The sequence below is a fragment of the Scyliorhinus canicula genome, chromosome 11, assembly GCF_902713615.1.
Source record: "Scyliorhinus canicula chromosome 11, sScyCan1.1, whole genome shotgun sequence".
NCBI lineage: Eukaryota > Metazoa > Chordata > Chondrichthyes > Carcharhiniformes > Scyliorhinidae > Scyliorhinus > Scyliorhinus canicula.
Window position 1 is genome coordinate 122,015,784 of NC_052156.1, and position 20,818 is coordinate 122,036,601.

At 45.2% G+C, this 20,818-nt stretch overlaps 2 protein-coding genes across 2 annotated transcripts in view; both read left to right on the plus strand.

Annotated features, from left to right (window-relative positions):
* LOC119973787 (mucin-6-like) overlaps window positions 1-4,152 on the plus strand; it is a 42,608-nt gene extending 38,456 nt beyond the window's left edge. Inside the window, exon 15 of the mRNA XM_038812211.1 lies at window positions 4,028-4,152. Coding sequence (XP_038668139.1) covers window positions 4,028-4,152 — 125 coding nt within the window. The remainder of the gene's footprint in view (window positions 1-4,027) is intronic.
* A 545-nt stretch (window positions 4,153-4,697) lies between these two features.
* LOC119973788 (mucin-19-like) overlaps window positions 4,698-20,818 on the plus strand; it is a 129,383-nt gene continuing 113,262 nt past the window's right edge. Inside the window, exons 1-6 of the mRNA XM_038812212.1 lie at window positions 4,698-4,884; window positions 5,209-5,300; window positions 5,563-5,701; window positions 7,165-7,320; window positions 10,247-10,341; window positions 19,197-19,323. Coding sequence (XP_038668140.1) covers window positions 4,698-4,884; window positions 5,209-5,300; window positions 5,563-5,701; window positions 7,165-7,320; window positions 10,247-10,341; window positions 19,197-19,323 — 796 coding nt within the window. The remainder of the gene's footprint in view (window positions 4,885-5,208; window positions 5,301-5,562; window positions 5,702-7,164; window positions 7,321-10,246; window positions 10,342-19,196; window positions 19,324-20,818) is intronic.

Sequence of the window (20,818 nt, forward strand, 5' to 3'; positions counted from 1 at the left end):
AAAAAGCCTTGGGATTTTCCTTAACCCTATTTGCCAATGACTTTTCGTGGCCACTTTTAGCCTTCCTGACTCCTTGTTTAAGTTCCTTCCTACTTAATTTAGTAGTGGAGGGCACAGTTTAAAAATAAGGAGTCGCCAATTGAAGACAGAGATGGGAATTTCTTCTTGCTGAGGATTGTTAGTTTTTGGAATTCCTTTTTCCAGAGAGAAATGGAGGCTGGGTCATTGAATAAATTCAAGGCTGACTTTTTTGGATCAACAAAAAGAGTCCTGGGTTAAGGGGAACAGGTAGGAGAGTTTACACCACAGTCAGAACAGCCTTGATCTTACTGAATCGCGGAGCAGGCTCAATGGGCCAAATGATCGAATATCGCTCCTGTTTCTTATGATCTTTCATGACAATAGGGTCACTTAACTTGGAGGAATTAAGTGAATAACTAGACCACAATGATGCTGTCTTTTAAAAAAATAAATTTAGAGTACCCAATTATTTTTTTCCCCAATTAAGGGGCAATTTAGTGTGGCCAATCCACCTAACCTTTGGGTTGTGGGGATGAAACCCACACAGACATGGGGAGAATGTGCAAACACCACACGGACTGTGACCCAGGGCCAGGATTCGAACCCGGGTCCTCAGCACTGTAGTCCCAGTGCTAACTACTGCGCCATGTGGCGCCCATATGATGCTGTCTTTCAGACCAAAACCTTTGAGATGCTTTTGAGGCATAGTCCCCTCAGGGTATAACATTTAATGAAAGATAAATGAATGAACAATATAGCAATAACAGTAAAAAGTGATAACTAGCTTTGGATGACGGGTAGATTTTGACTTTGTGCGAGAATGTAAAATGGGTGATAATGAGTCAGTAGTTGGTTTTACAACATTGAAATCAATGAAATTGGGAGAGATAGATTGATTCGTTATCACCTATTTATGCTGCCATGCAAAGTTTATCTTTTGTGTTCCAATGCAGCTGCAAAGGTTAGCTACAAAATATCATTGTTAATTGAGTACTTATAAATTAGCATGGAAGATCTTTGGAACCTTATGTAGTGAGGAGATGGAAGTTGTGGAGTTGGCATGGTGAGGAAGTGGGAGGAAGACTTACAGACATTTAGAATTCTTTCTACCACACATGTCTCAAGAGAAGTTGCAATATATTAGAGCCCATGGTGTCTATAACTCCAGACAGAGTATTTTAAAGCAAAGGTACCTGCTAGCTTATCTTCATATTTCCTTTGATGTGTTGGGTTTAAAATCCCTTGGGGCCAATGCGATTGTGCTCCTCAAATTCAAGAGCAAGAGCAAACAGAAACCAATCTGTCATCAAGCATAAAGGGATGGAAAAGCCAGTTTCAGTGACCAAGGAATGGAGGTCCTTATAAATGTATTCCGATCAGTGAAAATGACCAGAAACCTGCAATAATATCTAGGAACGTGGCAGTAAACTGTTGCCTGCAAGGTTCCACTTCATTCAGCCACAAAGGCAAGATCCTCAGTGTGCAGATGGCATGAAGAACCAACCATGCTGTTTTCAATACCAACATTTGATTGTAATCGCCCAATGGAAAATGAGCAGCAGGAGCTTAAAACCCACTGCTTCAACCCGGGCTGGTATTCTATAGGTCCCCAGACTTGGACTTGTGCGCTGTGAGCCTCGGCTGTGGCCCTTTCCTGTTCTATAAATAAAAGGCTATTACTACGCACGGTAGCATGGTGGTTAGCATAAATGCTTCACAGCTCCAGGGTCCCAGGTTCGATTCCCGGCTGGGTCATTGTCTGTGTGGAGTCTGCACGTCCTCCCTGTGTGTGCGTGGGTTTCCTCCGGGTGCTCCGGTTTCCTCCCACAGTCCAAAGATGTGCGGGTTAGGTGGATTGGCCATGCTAAATTCCCCGTAGTGTCCTAAAAAGTAAGGTTAAGGGGGGGTTATTGGGTTAGGGGTATAGGGTGGATACATGGGTTTGAGTAGGGTGATCATGGCTCGGCACAACATCGAGGGCCGAAGGGCCTGTTCTGTGCTGTACTGTTCTATGTTCTATGTTCTATGTACTACATTGGCGATGGAAAGTAAACATGCTTTTTTCTCCGAGCAACCTTCATTGTTGAGAACAAGCTGTTTCTCTGGTAAGAAAAAAAAAATGCCCTCTGCTCGGTAAACACTATGATGTAAGCAGAGAAGACTGGGCCAATACACAGAAAGCATGCATGACTTCTTTTGGGTTAATAAAATTGAGGGAGATGAAAAACAGAAAGTGTTCTCACTTCAGCTTGTGGGCTTACAGTAAAACTCACAGCACTCCAATGTGGGCAGGGAGGTGGTTGGTGCATACTGAGAGGTGATTGTGGTGTGCGAGCACCAATCAGAGCCTGGAAGCTCTGAATTTGCTGATAGGCTCATTTTCTATCAGCAGACAATACAGAACAACATCAGGCTCTGATTGGTGGACTCCTCTTTAGAGCAGGAAAACTGTTCGCCAGACATGGAGCAGTGGCGGAGATTTAGAGCAGTACAGATGAATCTTCCAAATTGATATGAAGTTTCTGAACTTTCTTTGAGTGAAGTAGCAGCCAGATCCCTGACATCCAGCCCAGCGGGCAGCCTGAGGGAAAGGTGAGGTCGTCGGCCTAACATCGGGGTGAGAGCTTGCAAAGCTTTCAGTGGGATGACTCTCGAACTGCAGGTCAGTGTTGAGGTGGTGGTGGGTGGGCGGGTGGGTGGGCGGGCAGCTAGTTGGCCAGCCAACCAACCAACCAATAGAGGCCAGGTCAGATAAAGCCAGCAGCCCGGCGCACACACGTGGTCATTAAGGCTCGAGGCTGTCCACTCTAGCGAGAGCCAAGAGGTGAGTTGTGGGGAGAAGCGAAGGGCAGGCAAGCACCACTGTCATGGTTTTTGGGGAGCAACAGCCAGCAAGGCAACTCAACCAGAGCCAGAGGCCAAGGCTGAGAATGAGAGGCCTAAGCCGAGGGCATGCCAGATAGCCAATAGCAGGAGCCAGGCAGCCAGCCAGGGCACATGCGGTCGTTGAAGCTTAAGGCCCAGCCACCTGGGCGAGAGCCGGGAGGTGAGCAGTCAGGAGGTGAAAAGTCAGCCAAGCGCTGGGGTCATGGTTTTTGGGGAGCAATGGCGCAGGGAAACTCAAACAGAACAAAAGGCCAGGGCTGAATTGAGAGATGGCCGGCATCTGGATTGTCGAGGGCGAGAGCAGAGGCCAGACCAGATAACCAGCAACAAAAAACAAGCAGCCAGTGAACCATCACTAGAATCAGGGAATCATAGAATCCTACAGTGTAGAAGGAGGCCAGTCGGCCAATTGAGTCTGCACAGACCTTCTAGAAGAGCACCCTACACTATCCCTGTAACCCACTAAGGGGCAATTTAGAATGGCCACTCCACCTAAACTGCACATCACTGTACTGTGGGAGGAAACCGGAGCACCTGGAGAAAGCCCACGCATACATGGGCCGAAAGTGAAAATTACCCAAGGCTGGAATTGAACCTGGTTCCCTGGCACGGTGAAGCAGCAGTGCTAATCACTGTGCCGCCGTAACTAGTGCACCTTCAAGCTTTGGTTGTCGAGGGGAGTAGTTGTAGGGCTGTAGGGTGCCAGGGCTGAGGAGGGCAAATTTATTTTAAAAATTTGTTCATGGGACGTAGGCGTCACTGGCTCTGCCAGCATTTATTGCCCCTCCCTAATTGTCCTTGAGAGGCACTTAAGAGTCACCCACATCGCTGTGGGTCAGGAGTCACGTGTAGGCCAGACCAAGTAAGGACGACAGATTTCCTCCCCTACGGACATTAGTGAACCAGATGGGCTTTTACAACAATCGGCAATGGTGTCATGGTCATCATCAGAGTTTTAATTGCAGATTTTTATTGAATTCAACTTTCACCATTTGCAGTGGCGGGATTTGAAACAGGGACCCCAGAGTACTCTGGGTCTCTGGATTACTAGTCCAGTGACAATACCATTATGCCACCGCCTCCCCTGCTCTTTCTGAAATTAATATTTGTTGAAATCAAGATAGATCAATCAATATTAAGGGACACGATCAATCTGGCAGTCAAAAACACAAAAAGTCAAAAGCGAGGGAAGAGGATGAAACTAGGCAAAAAGACAGTTTGGCACTTTACTTTGAGACGGTTTGAAGTATTGAGCAGTGGCAAAACTGCACAACATCCTCAACAACAAAATCCACCAAACGTTTTGGTGATTTGTCTGATGATGTCCACCTGCTGATTTCCGGACACAACACTCTGCCTGAAAAACCTGAACAACAAGCGGATTCTGAAATGGAAATGGTAGATACTGCTCAAGCTCATTCTTCTGCAGCTGAAGTGAGGGAAGCATCCGACCTGAAGACATTGCCTTCTGGCCAAAATCTGTTCCATTGGATATGATTGAATATTTCATAATAAATAGATCAGAGCATAGGTAATATGGAAAATTTAAGTAAAGATTTTGAGATTCAAGGCCGAAAGCCGTTTATAAATCTTCATGAGTCTCATTTTCTGAGGGTGAAGATAAATGGCATGAAGGAAAGGAGAAATAGTTTGATTTTTTTCAGAAACCTTGAAGGCAGCCTACTGTTACATTTGGCACTAGTGAAAGGAAACAATCACTTATTGATGGGTACTCTGACTGGAAAAATGTTGGAAGAGATCATGAAACTTCCAAAACTTATATTAAGGCTATGCGTGCGTTTGTTCAAAGCTGTAAATTATCTGGAATAATTGATTCTGTGTTATCGGCTCAGTTTGAGAAGGGATATTCTTACTGGAGGAAAGTGCTGAGACATGTTCCTGCCACACTCAAACTGCTGTCTTCCTTGGAGCTTCCGTTAAGAGGACATGATGAGTCATCAGTGTCAAGTCGAAGAGGTAATTTTTTAGCGTGCCTTGAATATCTCAATGAATTTGACGAGCTTCTCAAAGAGTATTTGAAAAGTTAGCAATATTGCGCCTCAGAGACCAACTTTTCCACGCACCAAACCTATGATTACTTCATCATTATAATGGCAGAGTGACTCAGAAACCAATTCACTAATGAAGTCAAAGATGCCAACTACTATTCCACAATAGTTGATTCAACACAAGATCTGAGTCATGTGGACCAATTAACATTGATTTTAAGATATGTGACCAGAGATGGTGAGGCTGTTGAGCGATTTCTCTGCTTTGTCAAGCTACAATCCCACATTTTAGGTTTGGACTTCAAAAATTGTCGTGGACAGAGCTTCGATAATGGTGCAAATACGGCAGGAAAATATTCAGGTTCAGAAACAAGACTAAACAATGTAAGCCCCTGTGCAGTATTCATCCCATGTTCCCAAAACTTCTCGAATTTAATCTGCAATGCAGCAACTGAATAACGTGAGGCAGCCTTGCATTTGTTTGACTTTGTTCAAAACTTGTATGCCTTCTTTTTTGGTTTCCACGCATTGGTGGAATATTCTGCAATCACACTAGGAGCAGGCACATGGAAAACATTTGATAGTCAAGAGAATTTGTGACACCAGGTGATTCGTTCGTGCAGATGCTGTTTTGACTATTTCTCAGTGGAAACAGAGGCACTACCGGGAGGATGTAGACATGGATCTTTTTGAAGATGAAGTGAAACAATTAATTAATTTCATCGATAATGATGAGCTCTGCACTTCGAGATCACCACCTGATTTGCACAGACTTCTATGTGATGGTTTGCAGGCAACCTTTTTGCAAATGTGGAAATCATTCTGAAAATAATATTAACAGTACCTGTCACAGATGCTTTCGGTGAATGTTCTTTCTGTGTATTGAAAAGAGTGAAAACTTTTCGGTGAAGTACGATGAGTCAAGAACATTTGACAAGTTCAGCAATACTGACATTTAAAAAGGCATCCTTATAAGGTTTACCTTCTGTGCAGAAGAGTAGTTATCTAAATTGTCATGGATTGCCAACAACTGATGAAGCAATACAATCTAAAACATCTGTCCCTCTACCTTCTCCTCTAGTCTAAATTCTGTTTTTCAAGAGAGAACATATGCTGGTCTGACATAATGACTGGTGGTCACATGTAGGCAGTTATAATCGGTGAGTAACCGCCATCTCCCATCGTTCTCAATACTGGCCTTCAGAAAGTCCCTTCTCTTCTGTACAAAAATTGGAATCCTGCCAGAACATTGCAGGCAAAGCCACTGATATTAGACTTACTGGATACTCCAGTTCATTAGAGTATGTACTCCTGCACTGGGGTTTTACTGGCTCATTCAGTCCTGCACTCGACTTTTTGGCTTTAACAGAGCAGGGAGAATCCTGGGGGTGCCTGTCACCGAATGTTTGGCTAGATTGTGAAAATTGGCAGAACATTGTGAATTTGGACCATCCCTAAATGAAATATTGCGAGACAAATTGGTATAATAGACAACTTGACAATCCCAAAAAAATTATTGGTAGAACTCAACCTGTATTTTTACAAGTCATTGAAATAGCTTCATTACTGCAAAATGCAGACAAAGGGGCTCAGGACCTACGAGGGGCATCAGCCAGCAATGTCCTCTGGTTAGAGGGAGGGACCTCGTGGACCATTCCTCAATTTAGGACACTGTTAAAAAGATGTCAGCCAGTCCATTACAATATCAGAGCTCAACCTGGCAGTCAAGGGAATGCAATGATGGCCCCAAGAGTACTAGGGAACATGCTCCGGAAGGTTGCAAATGCCAGACAATAGACTATTGTAAGCATTGCCAAAACAAAATACATGCTCTTCAGGGAGGGTGTGGTGGCTAGTGCGGGCATACACTGTCTGTAGAGTTTGCATATTCTCCCCATGTTTGTGGGTCTCACCCCCACAACCCAAAGATGTGACGGGTAGGTGGATTGCCCCTTAATTGGGAAAAAAATTAATGGGGAACTCTAAATTTATATAAAAAGAAGGACCTGCTGCCAAAGTTCACAGTTACCCCCTGTCGACCGTCAAAATTTGGAATATGAGATTTTACTTTGTTTCATTCTTCTTTTCTGCTCTGTCGCATCTCTCCGACTTCCCTTAACCGCACTGACCTCTCGTGAATGTTGCTGTCTGTTTGTTGCCCATGCAGCCCTAAAGATCAATGACTACACTTGAGATGGTGCAGTGGTGGAGATTGGTACATTCTAAAGTGCATTGTTCTCTTTTCTAGGGCTATGTGGCAACTTCAATGACAAAATAGATGACGATTTCCTATCATCGGAAAACATTGTGGAACAAATGGCAATTGCGTTTGCTCATTCTTGGAAGGCTTCACGGTGTACTTATGAAGTGACTGCGCCCCCTCCATGTCTCAGTTCAGAAAATGGTAATACTCCGTCTCAAAATACTTTTGTGTTCTATTGTGTATTTCTTTTTAAATTAGAGTTTTACGTTTGGTAACATGATGTAGTTTTATAGTATTTATAATTGGGGGGGACTAGGGCTTGTGGTTCGCAGGGCGAGGGGTACTCAAAGGCTTCTGAACATTGTCTTGAAGTGGATTTAGGTTAAATGTCTGATCTTTTCATTCCTGTCAGTGTGACGTGTTCCCAATTTCCTGCTCAGGTCAGCCTCCATTTCCTCTCTGGCGGGATATTGCCCCCTTTAATACATTCCTTTCTTTAGGACCCAGGCTGCTTCCTTTGCCTGAACCTTATCCTCCTCATCTTGCACTACATTGGTGGCCTCACCTTCCCACATGCTCATTGTCTTTTATATTACTGAATTCTGGTATTGTACCAAGTCTGAAATGACCTAGAAAAGCAGCGCCTCCCGGAATTTGATATCCCTGTGCCTTTCCCTGGCTTCACTTCGACAGCATTTGTTTTTTAACGTGCAGTAAGAGATTCATCTCCTATCAAGGCACATTGGAAAATTGTAGGAAGCATTAGGGCCTCACTCAATTCATATCTGCCACTTTCTGGTGGATTCCGCCAGTTGTCCACTGGACTTATGGCAAGAGCTTGTCAAAAGCCCTGTGGATCTCTGATATCTTTTGGGTCTGTTTATCTATTAATTTATTTATCTTATTTTAGACAATGACCTCAACATCTTGCTTATATGTATGTAATATCTTTAGCATAGAAAAAACTCCAATTTGTTCACCTTATTCGGAAATCCCAGTGTCTAGCCGTCTGTTTAATAATAATAATAATTATTATAGCTGATTGTCACAAGTAGGCTTCAATGAAGTTACTGTGAAAAGCCCCTAGTCGCCACATTCCGGCGCCTGTTCGGGGAGGCCGGTACGGTAATTGAACCCCCGCTGCTGGCCTTGTTCTGCATTACAAGCCAGCTGTTTAGCCCACTGTGCTAAACCAGCCCCTCTGGTCGGATGGTGTGAAGCTGGATTTAATAGGATGCTAGGGTCTTAGAAAATCTGGGAAGCTTACTTTGGAGTTGTCACTTGCTGCACAAGGAGATAGGAGTTGATACTGCAAAAAAAACACCACAAATTTAAAAACAGCTTTTGAATGTGTTTGCAACCATTTCACTTTTTCTTATTTGAACATGTAGGTATCCATAAAACCATAGAAACGTTATAGCACTAAAGGAGGCCATTTGGCCCACCTTGTCCATGCCAACATGAGGACACTAAGGTGCTCTTTCTAATCCCTCCTTCTTGCACCTGGACCACAGCCCCGTATCTTACAGCATGTAAGTTGCAGACCAAGGTACTTTTAAAAAGAGTTTAGAGCCTTTGCCACCAACTTGGTTGGAAATTCCATATACCCACAAAAATGTTCTTCCTCATGTCCCTTCCGCACCTTCTGCCACTTATCTTGAATCTATGACCCCTGGTTCTCGAATTTTCCGCCAAGGGAAAGCTAATGGCATGCAGGCCTTCATAACGAGAAGATTTGAATATAGGAGTAAAGATGGCTTGCTGTAGTTATACATGGCCTTGGTGAGTATTGATGACCTTGAGTATTGTGAGCAGTTTTGGTCTCCTAGTTTGAGGAAGGACATTCTTGCTATCGAGGGTGTCCAGCAAAGTTTCACCAGACTAATTCCCGGAATGGCAGAACTGACATATGAAGAAAGACTGGATCGACAGGGCTTGTACTTATTGGAGTTCAGAAGAATGAGAGGGGATCTCATAGAATCATATTAAAACCTGATGGGACTGGACAGGCTAGATGCGGGAAGAATGTTCCTGATGTTGGGGATGTCCAGAACTAGGGTTCACAGCCTAAGAATAAGGGGTGAGCCATTCAGGACTGAGATGAGGAAGTACTTCTTCTCTCAGAGAGTTGTGAACTTGTGGAATTCTCCACCACAAAATACTGTTGGGGCCAGTTCGTTGGGTATATTCAAGAGAGAGCTGGGCGTGGCCCTTGTGGCTAAAGGGATCATGGGTAATGGAGAGAAAGTGGGGGAGAGATACTGAATTTGTATGATCAGCCATGATCATATTGAATGGTGGTGCAGGCTCGAAGGGCCAAATGGCCTACTCCTGCACCTATTTTCTGTGCTTCTATTTTATCCTGTCCACTACATCCCTTATTATTTTCTTCACCTCAGACTTTTTTGTTCCAAGGAAAATAACCCCAGACTTTCCAATCTCTCCTCGTAGCAACACTTTTCTGGCAACATTCTTGTAAGCCTCCTCTGCATTTTCATAGATTTCATAGAATTTACAGTGCAGAAGGAGGCCATTTGGCCCATCGAGTCTGCGCTGGCTCTTGGAAAGAGCACCCGAGCCAAGCCCACACCTCCTCCCTATCCCCATAACCCAGTAACCCCAATTTTGGACACTAAGGGTAATTTAGCATGGCCAATCCACTTAACCTGCACATCTTTGGACTGTAGGAGGAAACCGGAGTACCCGGAGGAAACGCACGCACACATGGGGAGAACGTGCAGAATCCGCACAGACAGTGACCCAAGCCGGGAATCGAACCTGGGACCCTGGAGCTGTGAAGCAATTGTGCTAACCACTGTGCGACCATTTCTCCACAGCAATTACGTCCTTCCTGTAATGTGGTGACCAGAACTGCATACAATACTCCACTAGTGCCCTCACCAGTGTTTTATACAATTCCACATATATTGTTTTATTAAATGACTTACTTGCATTGTACAACAGTTCAGGCGCTTATCATAGCTTTAATCTCCCTGAGGTGAATCCTAGTAAAGTTATAAGATCACCAGTTACAAAAGATTTTTTAAAAAACTAACATTATAACATTGCTGAATTAATTGCTGATCTGTAAAATAAATTTTAATCATATCTGAATTTTACCTTCTAGAAATCTATGCCAAGCAGCATTGCTCCCGATTAAAACAAGCTGATGGCTATTTTGCTAACTGTCATTCCAGAGTGAATTACGAGAAATACTATGAGGTAAGAATTCTCCCTAAGCCTTTCCAAGTTCAGATACTATTATTAAATTTCTATTTCTATTTCTATTTATTCCCACCTTCCATTGAAAAGTCATCTGGGACCTTCATTTAGTGTTGGTAACATTGATAAGCTATTGTGATCTGTAACTCTGCAGTTCTATGTTCCTGCCTCCACCTGATGCGCATCAGCAACTGTGAGGTGCTCAGCAGAATGTGCTCCAAAAGCCTGACCATTACCGTTGCCCATTGAGGTGTGCGTCTCTGCGCTGGTGGAGGGTGGGGATGATAGCTGTGACTCTTCAACAGATGCGCATCAGGTGGAGGCAGGAACGCCCAGGCGAGACAGCAGTCGGAAGTCTGCTGAATCCCAGGACCCAATGCACAGCTGGGTTCCAGTCGGATGCTGAGGCTCTGGAATAGGTTTACCCAGAACTGATGCAGACGTTAGGGTGTGGCCAGAAGATTCAGAGGGGGATGTCAGCGACTCTCCATTAGGTCCAAAGGCGGTTGGTGCCGGCAATGCGTGGCACCGAGGTTAACACTGCTAGGGTGGTGACCGCGGTGGGGAGCCTGGTGCACAACGTATGAAGGTGTCCAAGACGTAGTTCAGACGGTGGTGGCCATGGCTGAGGGCGTCGGTAGAATATCATGGCGGACATGTCCCAGTACCAGGTAATGTCCCTGGTGCTGGGACCCAGGCCCTGGGTGTTCGGACGTTGGCCGCTGCATCCGTAGTGTTGCCTCCCGTAGTGTTCAGGCACAGTACCCAGGCATCACTGTCTGATTGAGATGCTAGGCAATAACCCCAAATGTGGATCCACGGGGATCCACTTGGGAGCTGTGACGTGCTCACTTGAGAATTATGACCAATTCCCCATTAGCAATAGCCATCAGCCGTGCAACCTGAGGCAACCTGAGTCAGTAGGAGTTATGGGTGGGGCAGGTGGACAGAGGCTGTGGTTGCTCCTGGAACAGGACAACCCGATCCAGGGGATTTGCTGGGGAGGCCGTTAGATCACGGGAGGCCGTATGTTGGCCTTCATCGCAAGGCAATTTCAGTACAGGAGTAAAGCTGTTTTGCTGCAGTTGTATATAGAGCCTTGGTGAGACTGCACTTGGAGTATTGTGTACAGTTTTGATCCCCTTATCTAAGGAGGGTTCTACTTGCCATCAAGGGAGTGCAACAGAGATTAATGAGATTAACCGGTATGTTACGATCCCCGCACAGTAGATTGTAACTTGAGTTTTTGTTTAGAGCCATGGGCGAACTGAGTCTCGGGCCTGCTGGTTAACTTTATACAGAATAACAAAACATTTTTTAAACACAAAAGGATCAACTATACCACACTACTCCTTAGCCCCTGTTATATCTTTACAGGTATATCCAGACTTATAAGGATTACACAAACCACAAAATATCATAAAATCTAATGTTCTCAGTAAGTGCACTGTTCACGTAAACCAATCGTTGAAATGTGATCTGACACACCACATACTGAAACCAAGTGACAGATGCCACCCAAATCAACTTTTGTGGATTTTCTATCAAACCCCCCTATGTGCTTGTCACATTGTCAGCTAACTTCTCTCATTGGAACTCTGGCTTCCACACGAGGGCCTCCAAACTCTATTCTTGAAGTACACACTTTGGAATCTTCTCCTACACAGGGCTTTCTCTCAGATACCTTCACCAAGGATCCACATCCAGGATTTCAATCTCTCCTTTCAGTATTCCTCTACCTTGGCTTTTCATATGCTTTCAAACTTCCATGCAATCTCTCAGGTACGCAGCCACACAAACGTAACACCATTGCTTCACAGGCTGTGTTCATTTTAGCGCTTTATATCAAAATTTACAAACTAGAATAAAAATAATAACAACAAAATACATGTATCACAGGTTGCCACACCATCTGTGATTATAGTCCTGGTAATAGTGTTTCCTTTTTTACATTGGTGTACATAGTACAGAGAACACATTATTTACAGTGGAAAAAGCAATATTGAACCATCGATTACAGGAGATGAGAAGGGTGCTCTGTCTCCCCGGTCTGTGCCCCTCCAGGTGTAGAGCCTGCCTCCCCATTTCTTTACTGTTCTGTGTGTGTTCCCTCCCTTCCCCCCAGCTGTTGTACCTTCCCCTCCCCCTGTGCCCCCCTCAGTCCGAGGGAGAGTCGTTGAGGAGACTCGTAGCTGTGGGGAAGGAGCTGTTCCTATGTCTGGATGTGTGGGTCTTCAGACTTCAGTCCCTTCATCCTGATGGAAGGGTCTGGAAGAAGGCAAAGCCTGTGGGGGAGGGTCTCTGTAGGACGGTTTTCTGCACCTTAGAGACTTTTCCATCCCAGACAAAGGCCATGATTAGCTTATCAACCCTGGTGAAGAAGCATTTGGGGATGAAGATTGGGAGTGAACTGAATATGAAGAGGAACCTGGGTAGCACGTTCATTTTGATCATCTGCACCCTTCCCCACAGAGCGGCACAATGGTTTGAACTGCTGTCTCACAGCTCCAGCGATTCTGGTTCAATTCTGGCCTTGGGTGACTGTGTGGAGTTTGCACATTCTGCCCGTGTCTGCGTGGGTTTCCTCCGGGTGCTCCGTTTTCCTCCTACAGTCCAAAAATGTGCAGGTTAGGTGGATTGGCCATGTTAAAATTGCCCCTTAGTGTGCAAAGTGTTTGGTGGGGTTACTGGGTTATAGGGATAGGTTGGAGGCATGGGCCTAAGGAGGGTACTCTTTCTGAGTGCTGGTGCAGACTCGATGGGCTGAATGGCCTCGTTCTGCACTGTAGATTCTATGATTCTATTCCCGCCAGTGAGAGCAGGAGTGAATCTCATCTTTGTAGGTCCCTATTCACCTCCTCCAGTTGTGAATTATCTGTATTCCCAGATACCAGAAATTGCACAGTCTGTATTAATGCTTCAGCTTCACTGAAACTTACAAAATTCTTACAGGGCTGGGCATGGTGGGTGTAAATCAGGCGTGGGATTCTCCCATCGGGTGGCTAAGTTCCGACGCCGGCGTAAAGACGGGAGTGTTTTACTCCGGCATTGGCGGCCGTTCTGATTCTCCAGGCCACAGTGGGGTAGCATGGCGATCCCTGCGATCCCGCAGTTGGCCCAGTGCCAACTAGCGCATGCGTAGTGGCCTTCTTCCCCGCGCCGGCCCCAACGCCAAATGGCGCTGGGGTACAGGAGCCAGCGCGGAGGAAAGGAGAACCCCCGACAGAGAGGCTGGCCCGTCCCGAGCGCGGGCTAGGCCACTACAGAGTCGGACCCCCCCCCCACAGGCTGCCGCGGACCCTTCAATGCCGAGGTCTCGCTGGCTCAGAGGATATCAGAATGGTGCCGGTGGGACTCGGCTTTTTATTGACGGCTGCTCGGCCCATCCAGGCCAGAGAATCGGTGCGCCGGCCCGTGCCGGCCTGGGCCAGAGAGTCGGTGCATGGCCAGACCGGTGGCGCCCCAGTGGCGCCAATTCTCCGGTCTGCGGAGAATCGCGCCCCGGCATCAGAGTGGCGTGGTGCAATTCGCGCGGCCCACCGGAGTTTCTCCAACCAGGCGGGGGGTCGGAGAATTCCGCCCAAGAAGTTTCCCCTGGCTGTTGAGTCGAAAACGAGGGAACATTGGGCGGGATTCTCCCCTACCCAGTGGGGTGGGCCGTCCTGGCGCCGAGGAGTGGCGTGAACCACTCTGGCGTCGGGCTGCCCGGAAGGTGCTAAATCCTCCGCACCTTCAGGGGCTAGTCTGGTGCCAACCCTGCCAACCGGCGCGCCAGGGGCTTGGCGCCACGCCAACCAACGCCGAAGGGCCTCCGCCAACGCGTGCTGGCGTCATCCCAGCAAATGCGAAGGGGGGGTTCGTCTCCACACCGGCCTTGGTGGAGGTCCACAGCAGCCGGTGCAGAGGGAAAGAGTGCCCCCACGGCACAGGCCCGCCCGCGGATCGGTGGGCCCTGATCGTGGGCCAGGCCACCATGGGAGCAACCCCCGGGGCCAGATCCCCCCGCCCCCCCCTCCCCGAGGACCCCGGAGGCCGCCCGCAGAGCCAGGTCCCTCCAGTAAGTACCAGGTCTTATTTACGCCGGCGGGACCGGCCTAAAATGGGCGGCCACTCGGCCCATCGCGGACAGGAGAATCGCAGGGGGGGGGGGGGGGCACTACCAAAGGCCGCCGACTGCCGGAATTCCCGACCCCGCCAAACCTCCGACGCCAGAGAATTCAGCAGCCAGCGGGGGCGGGATTCACACCCCTCCCCCCCCCCCCCCCCCCCCACCCCGGCGATTCTCCGGCCCGGCGGGGGATCGGAGAATCCTGCCCATTATACCAGGATGTGGGGCAGGCCATTTGAAACTGAGGTGAGGAGGAATTTCTTCATTCAGGTGGTGGTGAGTCTTTGGAATTCTTTACCCCAGAGGGCTATGGATGCTCAGTCACTGAGCTTGTTCAAGACGGAAATCATACATAAAAAATAGAAGCAGGAGGAGGCCCTTCAGCCCTTCGAGCCTGCTCCGCCATTTATTATGATCATGGCTGATCGTCAAGTTCTGTCCCCTGATCCTGCCTTCCCCCCATATCCCTTGGTACCTTTAGCCCCAATCGATAGATTCCTGGTGACTAATGACATCAATGGTAGCGTGGAACAATGGTGTTGAGGTAGATGATCAGCCTGGATTTACTTGAATGGTGACAGATCAGGCTCGATGGGCAACTGGTTGGGTTGCAGTTCCCATTTTCTGCACAGAATTACAAAGTCCGCTTTGATCAGTGTTGCTACTTGTATCGTTTTAAAACAAGTCCCCTGACACAGTTCAGCACGTCTGTGGCTCGTTGGTGAAGTTGTGGCTAGCTGTCATTCAATCACAGTTTTCTGTTGTCATGACACTATTCAAGAGATAAGTTTGGAAATTCCTTTTCAGAGTAAGTGTTGTAGGAACTCTCCTGCCCAAAAAGCAGTAGATTCATAATAACAATGAATAAGTGTGATTGATCGATTTTGGCGAGCCAAGGGTATTAAAGATTATGGAGCCAATACAGGTGGATGGAGTTAAGATCGGAATCAATCAGGATCTCACTGAATGATTTTACAGGATCTAAAGACTTCTGATCGTATTGATCATGACAGAGCACACTATTAGTACGTTAACTGTTTGCTTCTGTTGTCTGGGTCATTTTGGAGGGTGTTTGGTGTTTACTTCAAGTAGATTTATAGATGTGGTGGCAATGTGCATCCTTCATAATGTTATCCTGTAGAGAGGCTTGTAAAGGCAAAAAGACTCGGGGGTTTAAATGGCAACTTTCCCACATCAAAACCTATCAAAGCATACAACTGGCAAAGAAATAGGTTTCTTTTGAATTGTAGTAACTTGTTATATAGGAAAGGAGGCAGCCAGATTTTGCTCAGCAGGGTCTCAGACAGCCATGTGATAAGGATGTTGGCTGAGTGATAAATGTTGTCCAGGCCACGGGGAAGACAACCCTGCGAACAGCATAATGTTATCCTTTATATTCACCTGAGAGGACAGACATAATTCGCGTGTAGCAAGGTCATCGATCCTCAATGTAGAAAACGAAACAAAAATGGAATCACGTCATGCAGAGGAGCAAACAGAGGAGCACTGTTCAGACAAGGGGCAATGGAAATCTAGAACTTTCTCACCCTACAAGGATGCTGAGTCAATTGAAAATGTTCAGATTCAGATGCTACATTTTTTATTAGGTAAGGGTATCAGGAATGTGGAGCAAAGGTGGGTAAATAAAATTCCACCATGATTTAATTAAATGGTGAAATAGGTACTGCTGTTGAAAACTCACCACTATTCTTAGAATTCCCCCTATACCAAAAAGGGCCGACATTCTAAATGGTGAACAGGGATTCTCACTCCCTGACTCCGATGCAGGCTTCGGTGGGTGCTATTCAGGTAAAACTATATTTTCAAGTTATCCCCCAGTATAACCCATACCTTAACCGAAGATTTCATCTACTTACCACTTAGCAGCATCGGTCCTGGGTCCCGCATTGCTAAATAAGTAAAGTAGACTTTAGGAATAAACCACTGTTTCAGGTTAAATTAAGGTATTTTATTATTATATTTTTTATTTTAAAAGCTGCAATCACTTTCTTTACAGAAAGGTAAAACGATCTTGCTTCTGGATCCTGCTGGTTGGTTAAAGGGACCTTCAGGCCCAACTTGACAATCAATCTTCTTTAAAGTCTGTTCTTCTTGAGATGTATTTGCTGGTTAGCTCGGTTGCTATGTCTTGTCAATCCCATGTACTGAGCTATGAAAGCTGGCTCTGCTGGCTATCTCTGAGCTGACTCTGAGCTGATTCTGCCTCCTCTTTAAATTCTAGTCTTCCTTAGATGTATTAGCTGTTTTAGCTCGGCTGCTATGTCTTATCTTTCCTATGACCGAGCTGGCTGTAAGCTGACTCTGCTTCTCTTGTTCCTTCTCTGCTTCTCTCTGAGTTCTGGTTCTGCTTCTGCTCTGGTCTCTGGGTTTATTTTCTTTCTAACAGTTATCATGTTTTATGACCTTATTGTAAAGTAACTATTATTTCATTTTGATTGTAAAAGGTATCTTTGATCTAAACATTCTACTACAACTAAGTATTCATTTTGACATAACCTCACCTCTCAGGTCTCTGATTACATTGTTTCTTTTGTGATGTACAAAGTTCCTTTGTGATATTCAAAAATGCTTTGATTTCAATAGAGGTGTGAATTTTGGTTTGGTTACTGTCATTTCTATAGTTTTATTTTCCAATTGTGTCCCCAGCTCATAATTTTGACTTTGATTTTGACTTTAAATTATGTTTCTCATAGACTGATAGTCTCCAATTTTCTTTTAATTTACTTGATATCGGCAGAACGTCACACTTAGAATTGTCAGCAAATTCAACTGAACCTCATCCTTTTCTTTCCAGCTGTTTACTAAGATAGTTAATTTCAATGAAGGTATGAAACATTGCTTTTAGCTGTATGCTAAAATCCACTTGGTTATAACTTGAAAGACCTGCCTGTTTTAAACATTCATCACCTAATTCAACTAAACTCTCATCCATGCTTTTTCAGATGCTTACTAAGATAGTTACTTTCAATGAAGGTGCGAACCATTGTTTTTAGCTTCATACGAAAATCCTGTGTGTTTGCTAAGCCTGCTTGAAAGAAGGAATCTGCATTTTATAATCCTGCTCTTTGCAGCTGCTGTTAACCCTTTTTGGGATCTTTCCCTGTTTCCTCTCATGTTTCTCTCAGACCAGATATTGCCAGACTTCCATGTTTCAAATGACACATCTTTCCATATTTCCAATAACAGTACGAGGAGCTGAAAAGTCTATCCATGTTCATGTTCCAAAGTAACGGCAGAAATGGGAGAAGGGTGAGGCAGCTGAACAGCAAAAGAGTTTTTAGACAGTTTATTGATTCAATAAATGAGGACAAACATTGTGGTTTCTGAGTGCACTCAACAATTTTCATTCTCCCGTATGGCATAGTTTAAAAAAAATAAATTTAGAGTACCCAATTCATTTTTTCCAATCAAGTGGCAATTTAGCATGGCCAATCCACCTGGCCTGCACATCTTTTGGGTTGTGGGGGCAAAACCCACGCAAACACGGGGAGAATGTGCAAACTCCACACGGACAGTGACCCAGAGCCGGGATCAAACCTGGGACCTCGGCGCCCTGAGGCTGCAAAGCTAACCCACTGCGCCACCGTGCTGCCCCCATATGGCATAGTTTAACACAACCATGACTGGGATTGCCTTCATGGCCGGAAGTCTCCGGCCTTTGGGATTTAATTTTCCTGCTGGCAGCATACCACAGCCTGCGGGTTTCCCAGAAGTGTGGGGTGGCTTCAATACCAAATCCCATTGACAAACACGGGAAGAGAGAATCCCACCGCCAGCGTGCCATCGAGAAAATCACAGCTGGGAGACTGGAGAATTCCACCCAGATCTCTCAAACAAAACTACTTATTTTACAAATCATATTTATCAAATTCTCCAAGTTGCCTATTATTTGTCTATTATTGTAATAGAAGCAGTGAATATTGTAATCTTGGCCCATCTTGCTCCCTTTCTCTTCAGGTACCAGGCCCTGAAAGGGCAATGGCGATTTTGATGTTCTTCGTGTTGTTTATTTCAGGATGGTTGGCGTAGTGTTCACAAAGACCACGAAATAGCTTGAACTTAAACAAAGCTATGATTTTATTCACACTACTAAACTGGGATTCAACACTTAGTCCTTAAGAATGCACAATTGATCAATAACATCTAATTACACTCATCTATTGCTAATCTCACTAACTAGTATAAACTATAATCTAACCTTACTCACACTCTGGTCTTATGACCATCACTAGCTATCTTCTGCATACACTCCTCCCCTAAGGTCTAACATTACTGCCTTATATGATAGTATCTGTAGCTTCCTCTAGTGGTTACTCTCAACACTACATCAACTCTCGCAATGTTGATAGTTATGATAATACCACAGTGACCATGGACCTTTGTGTTGGTCCGCAGTTATGCTTGGCAAGGAGTACTGTGATTTACTGTTCTTGTCCCATATTCTCTTGGCCAGTTCCTTCAAATGTGCTGCATCAATGACTATTTGTAATAAAGCTAACTTTCTTCCTAAATTCTCTTAATTTCACTCCTGAGTCTATACTTCTTGCTACTGATTTCTCAACCACAGAAACCAATCCATCATGATTTACCCTCACAGGAAACCTCTGCTGGACCCTCTGTTTAGTACCATAATGTATATTTGAATTTAAGTAAAATAGCTGCAACTACAGAGTTAATAAAACACTTCAGAAAGAAATAACTCCTTTAAATTTGCCCATTTCCTCAGATGTGCATATCTTCCTCGTGCATCTGCCTGAACATTGATGACTGTATCTGCTCAGCAATTGAAGCATATACCCATGAGTGTGCTGTTCGAGGTGTTGCTGTGGTTGACTGGAGAAAAGACATGTGCAGTAAGTTATCACATTTTCTTCAAGTATTAATGGTATTGCAACAACAGCATATCAAAAATGTTATATAGATTTTGCAACAAAAAGAATAAAATGTTCATCACGTATAACCAGAAAAATAAATTCAGTTGAGGCACCTCGGTCCTAGGCTGAGTGGCAGCCCACCTTGAATAAGCAAGCATGAGGCCCCAGAAATTCAACTCCCAGCCTTAATTTGCAAAGGTACGCTATCTTCCACTCGCAATATTGAAGCAGTAGTCTGGAGAGAAACCTGGCACTAAGTCACCTGGAGGGGGTCCATGATTCAGGAAAAGGCGTGTGGGACAGTGAATTTTAATAGGACCCAAGCCAGTTGATTAAGCTGGAATCAAGACACAGGGCCTTTCTTGATTAACTTCATTGCAGTGTTAATGTAAGTCTATTTGTGACAATAATAAAGATCATTAATAATAAAGATTATTAGTATTGATTTGTTTAGTCTCACAGCTCTCCTCCCACACAACCCAGTGTCCCAGCCAGACCCTGGTTATATGCGCTCAAAGATAATTAATATCCATCACTTTTTTCTCTTCACCTTAATATAATTGCCATGACATTAACAAACCTTAATAAGACAGATGGAATACAATGTTGCCAAATGTGAGTTCATTCATTTTGGTAGGAATATAGTAAAATGGATTATTATTTAAATAATAAAATATTAAAACATGCTACTGAGCAGAGGGACCTGGGTTTCTAGTGCATGAGTCACAAAAAGTTGGTATGCAGGTGCAACAGGTGATTAAGAAGGCAAATGGAGTTTTGTCCTTCATTGCTAGGGGCATAGCCTCAAAATAAGAGGAAGTAGATTTAGGACTGAGCTTCGGAGGAACTTGTGGTAGTCACCACTAACTGTATATTAGATGGAGTACCTGTATATTAGATGTAGTATGGTAAGGCTCCTGTATTAGAGGTACATGGGTAAATCCCTGCCTGCTGGCTCCACCCAGTAGGCGGCGTATAAATGTGTGTGCTCACTGGAGCTGCTCACATTCTGGTAGCAGCTACAGGAGGCCACACATCTTTGCTCAATAAAGCCTTGATTATTCACTACTCTCGTCTTTGTAGTAATTGATAGTGCATCAATTTATTGAGCAAAGATTTTACAGCGATGGAACTTCGTATCAAGCCTAATCGCCTACAGCTGCACCCTCAAGCAGCCAACGCAACGTCGGCCTTTTTCACTGGCTAGCCTGCTTTAAAAGCGACCTCCGATCATCGGCTGAACAACCCTCGGACGCACAGAAGCTTCAGGTCCTTTATTCACGGGTGAGCCCTGATATTTTTCCCCTTATCCGCGATGCGCCCACTTACGCTGAAGCAATGGAGCTCCTGAAAGGACATTACGTTTGGCCGGTTAACAAACTCTACGCCAGGCACCTCCTGTCCACGAGACAGCAACTCTCTGGTGAGTCCTTAGACGATTTCTGGCGTGCCCTGCACATTCTGGCGAAGAGCT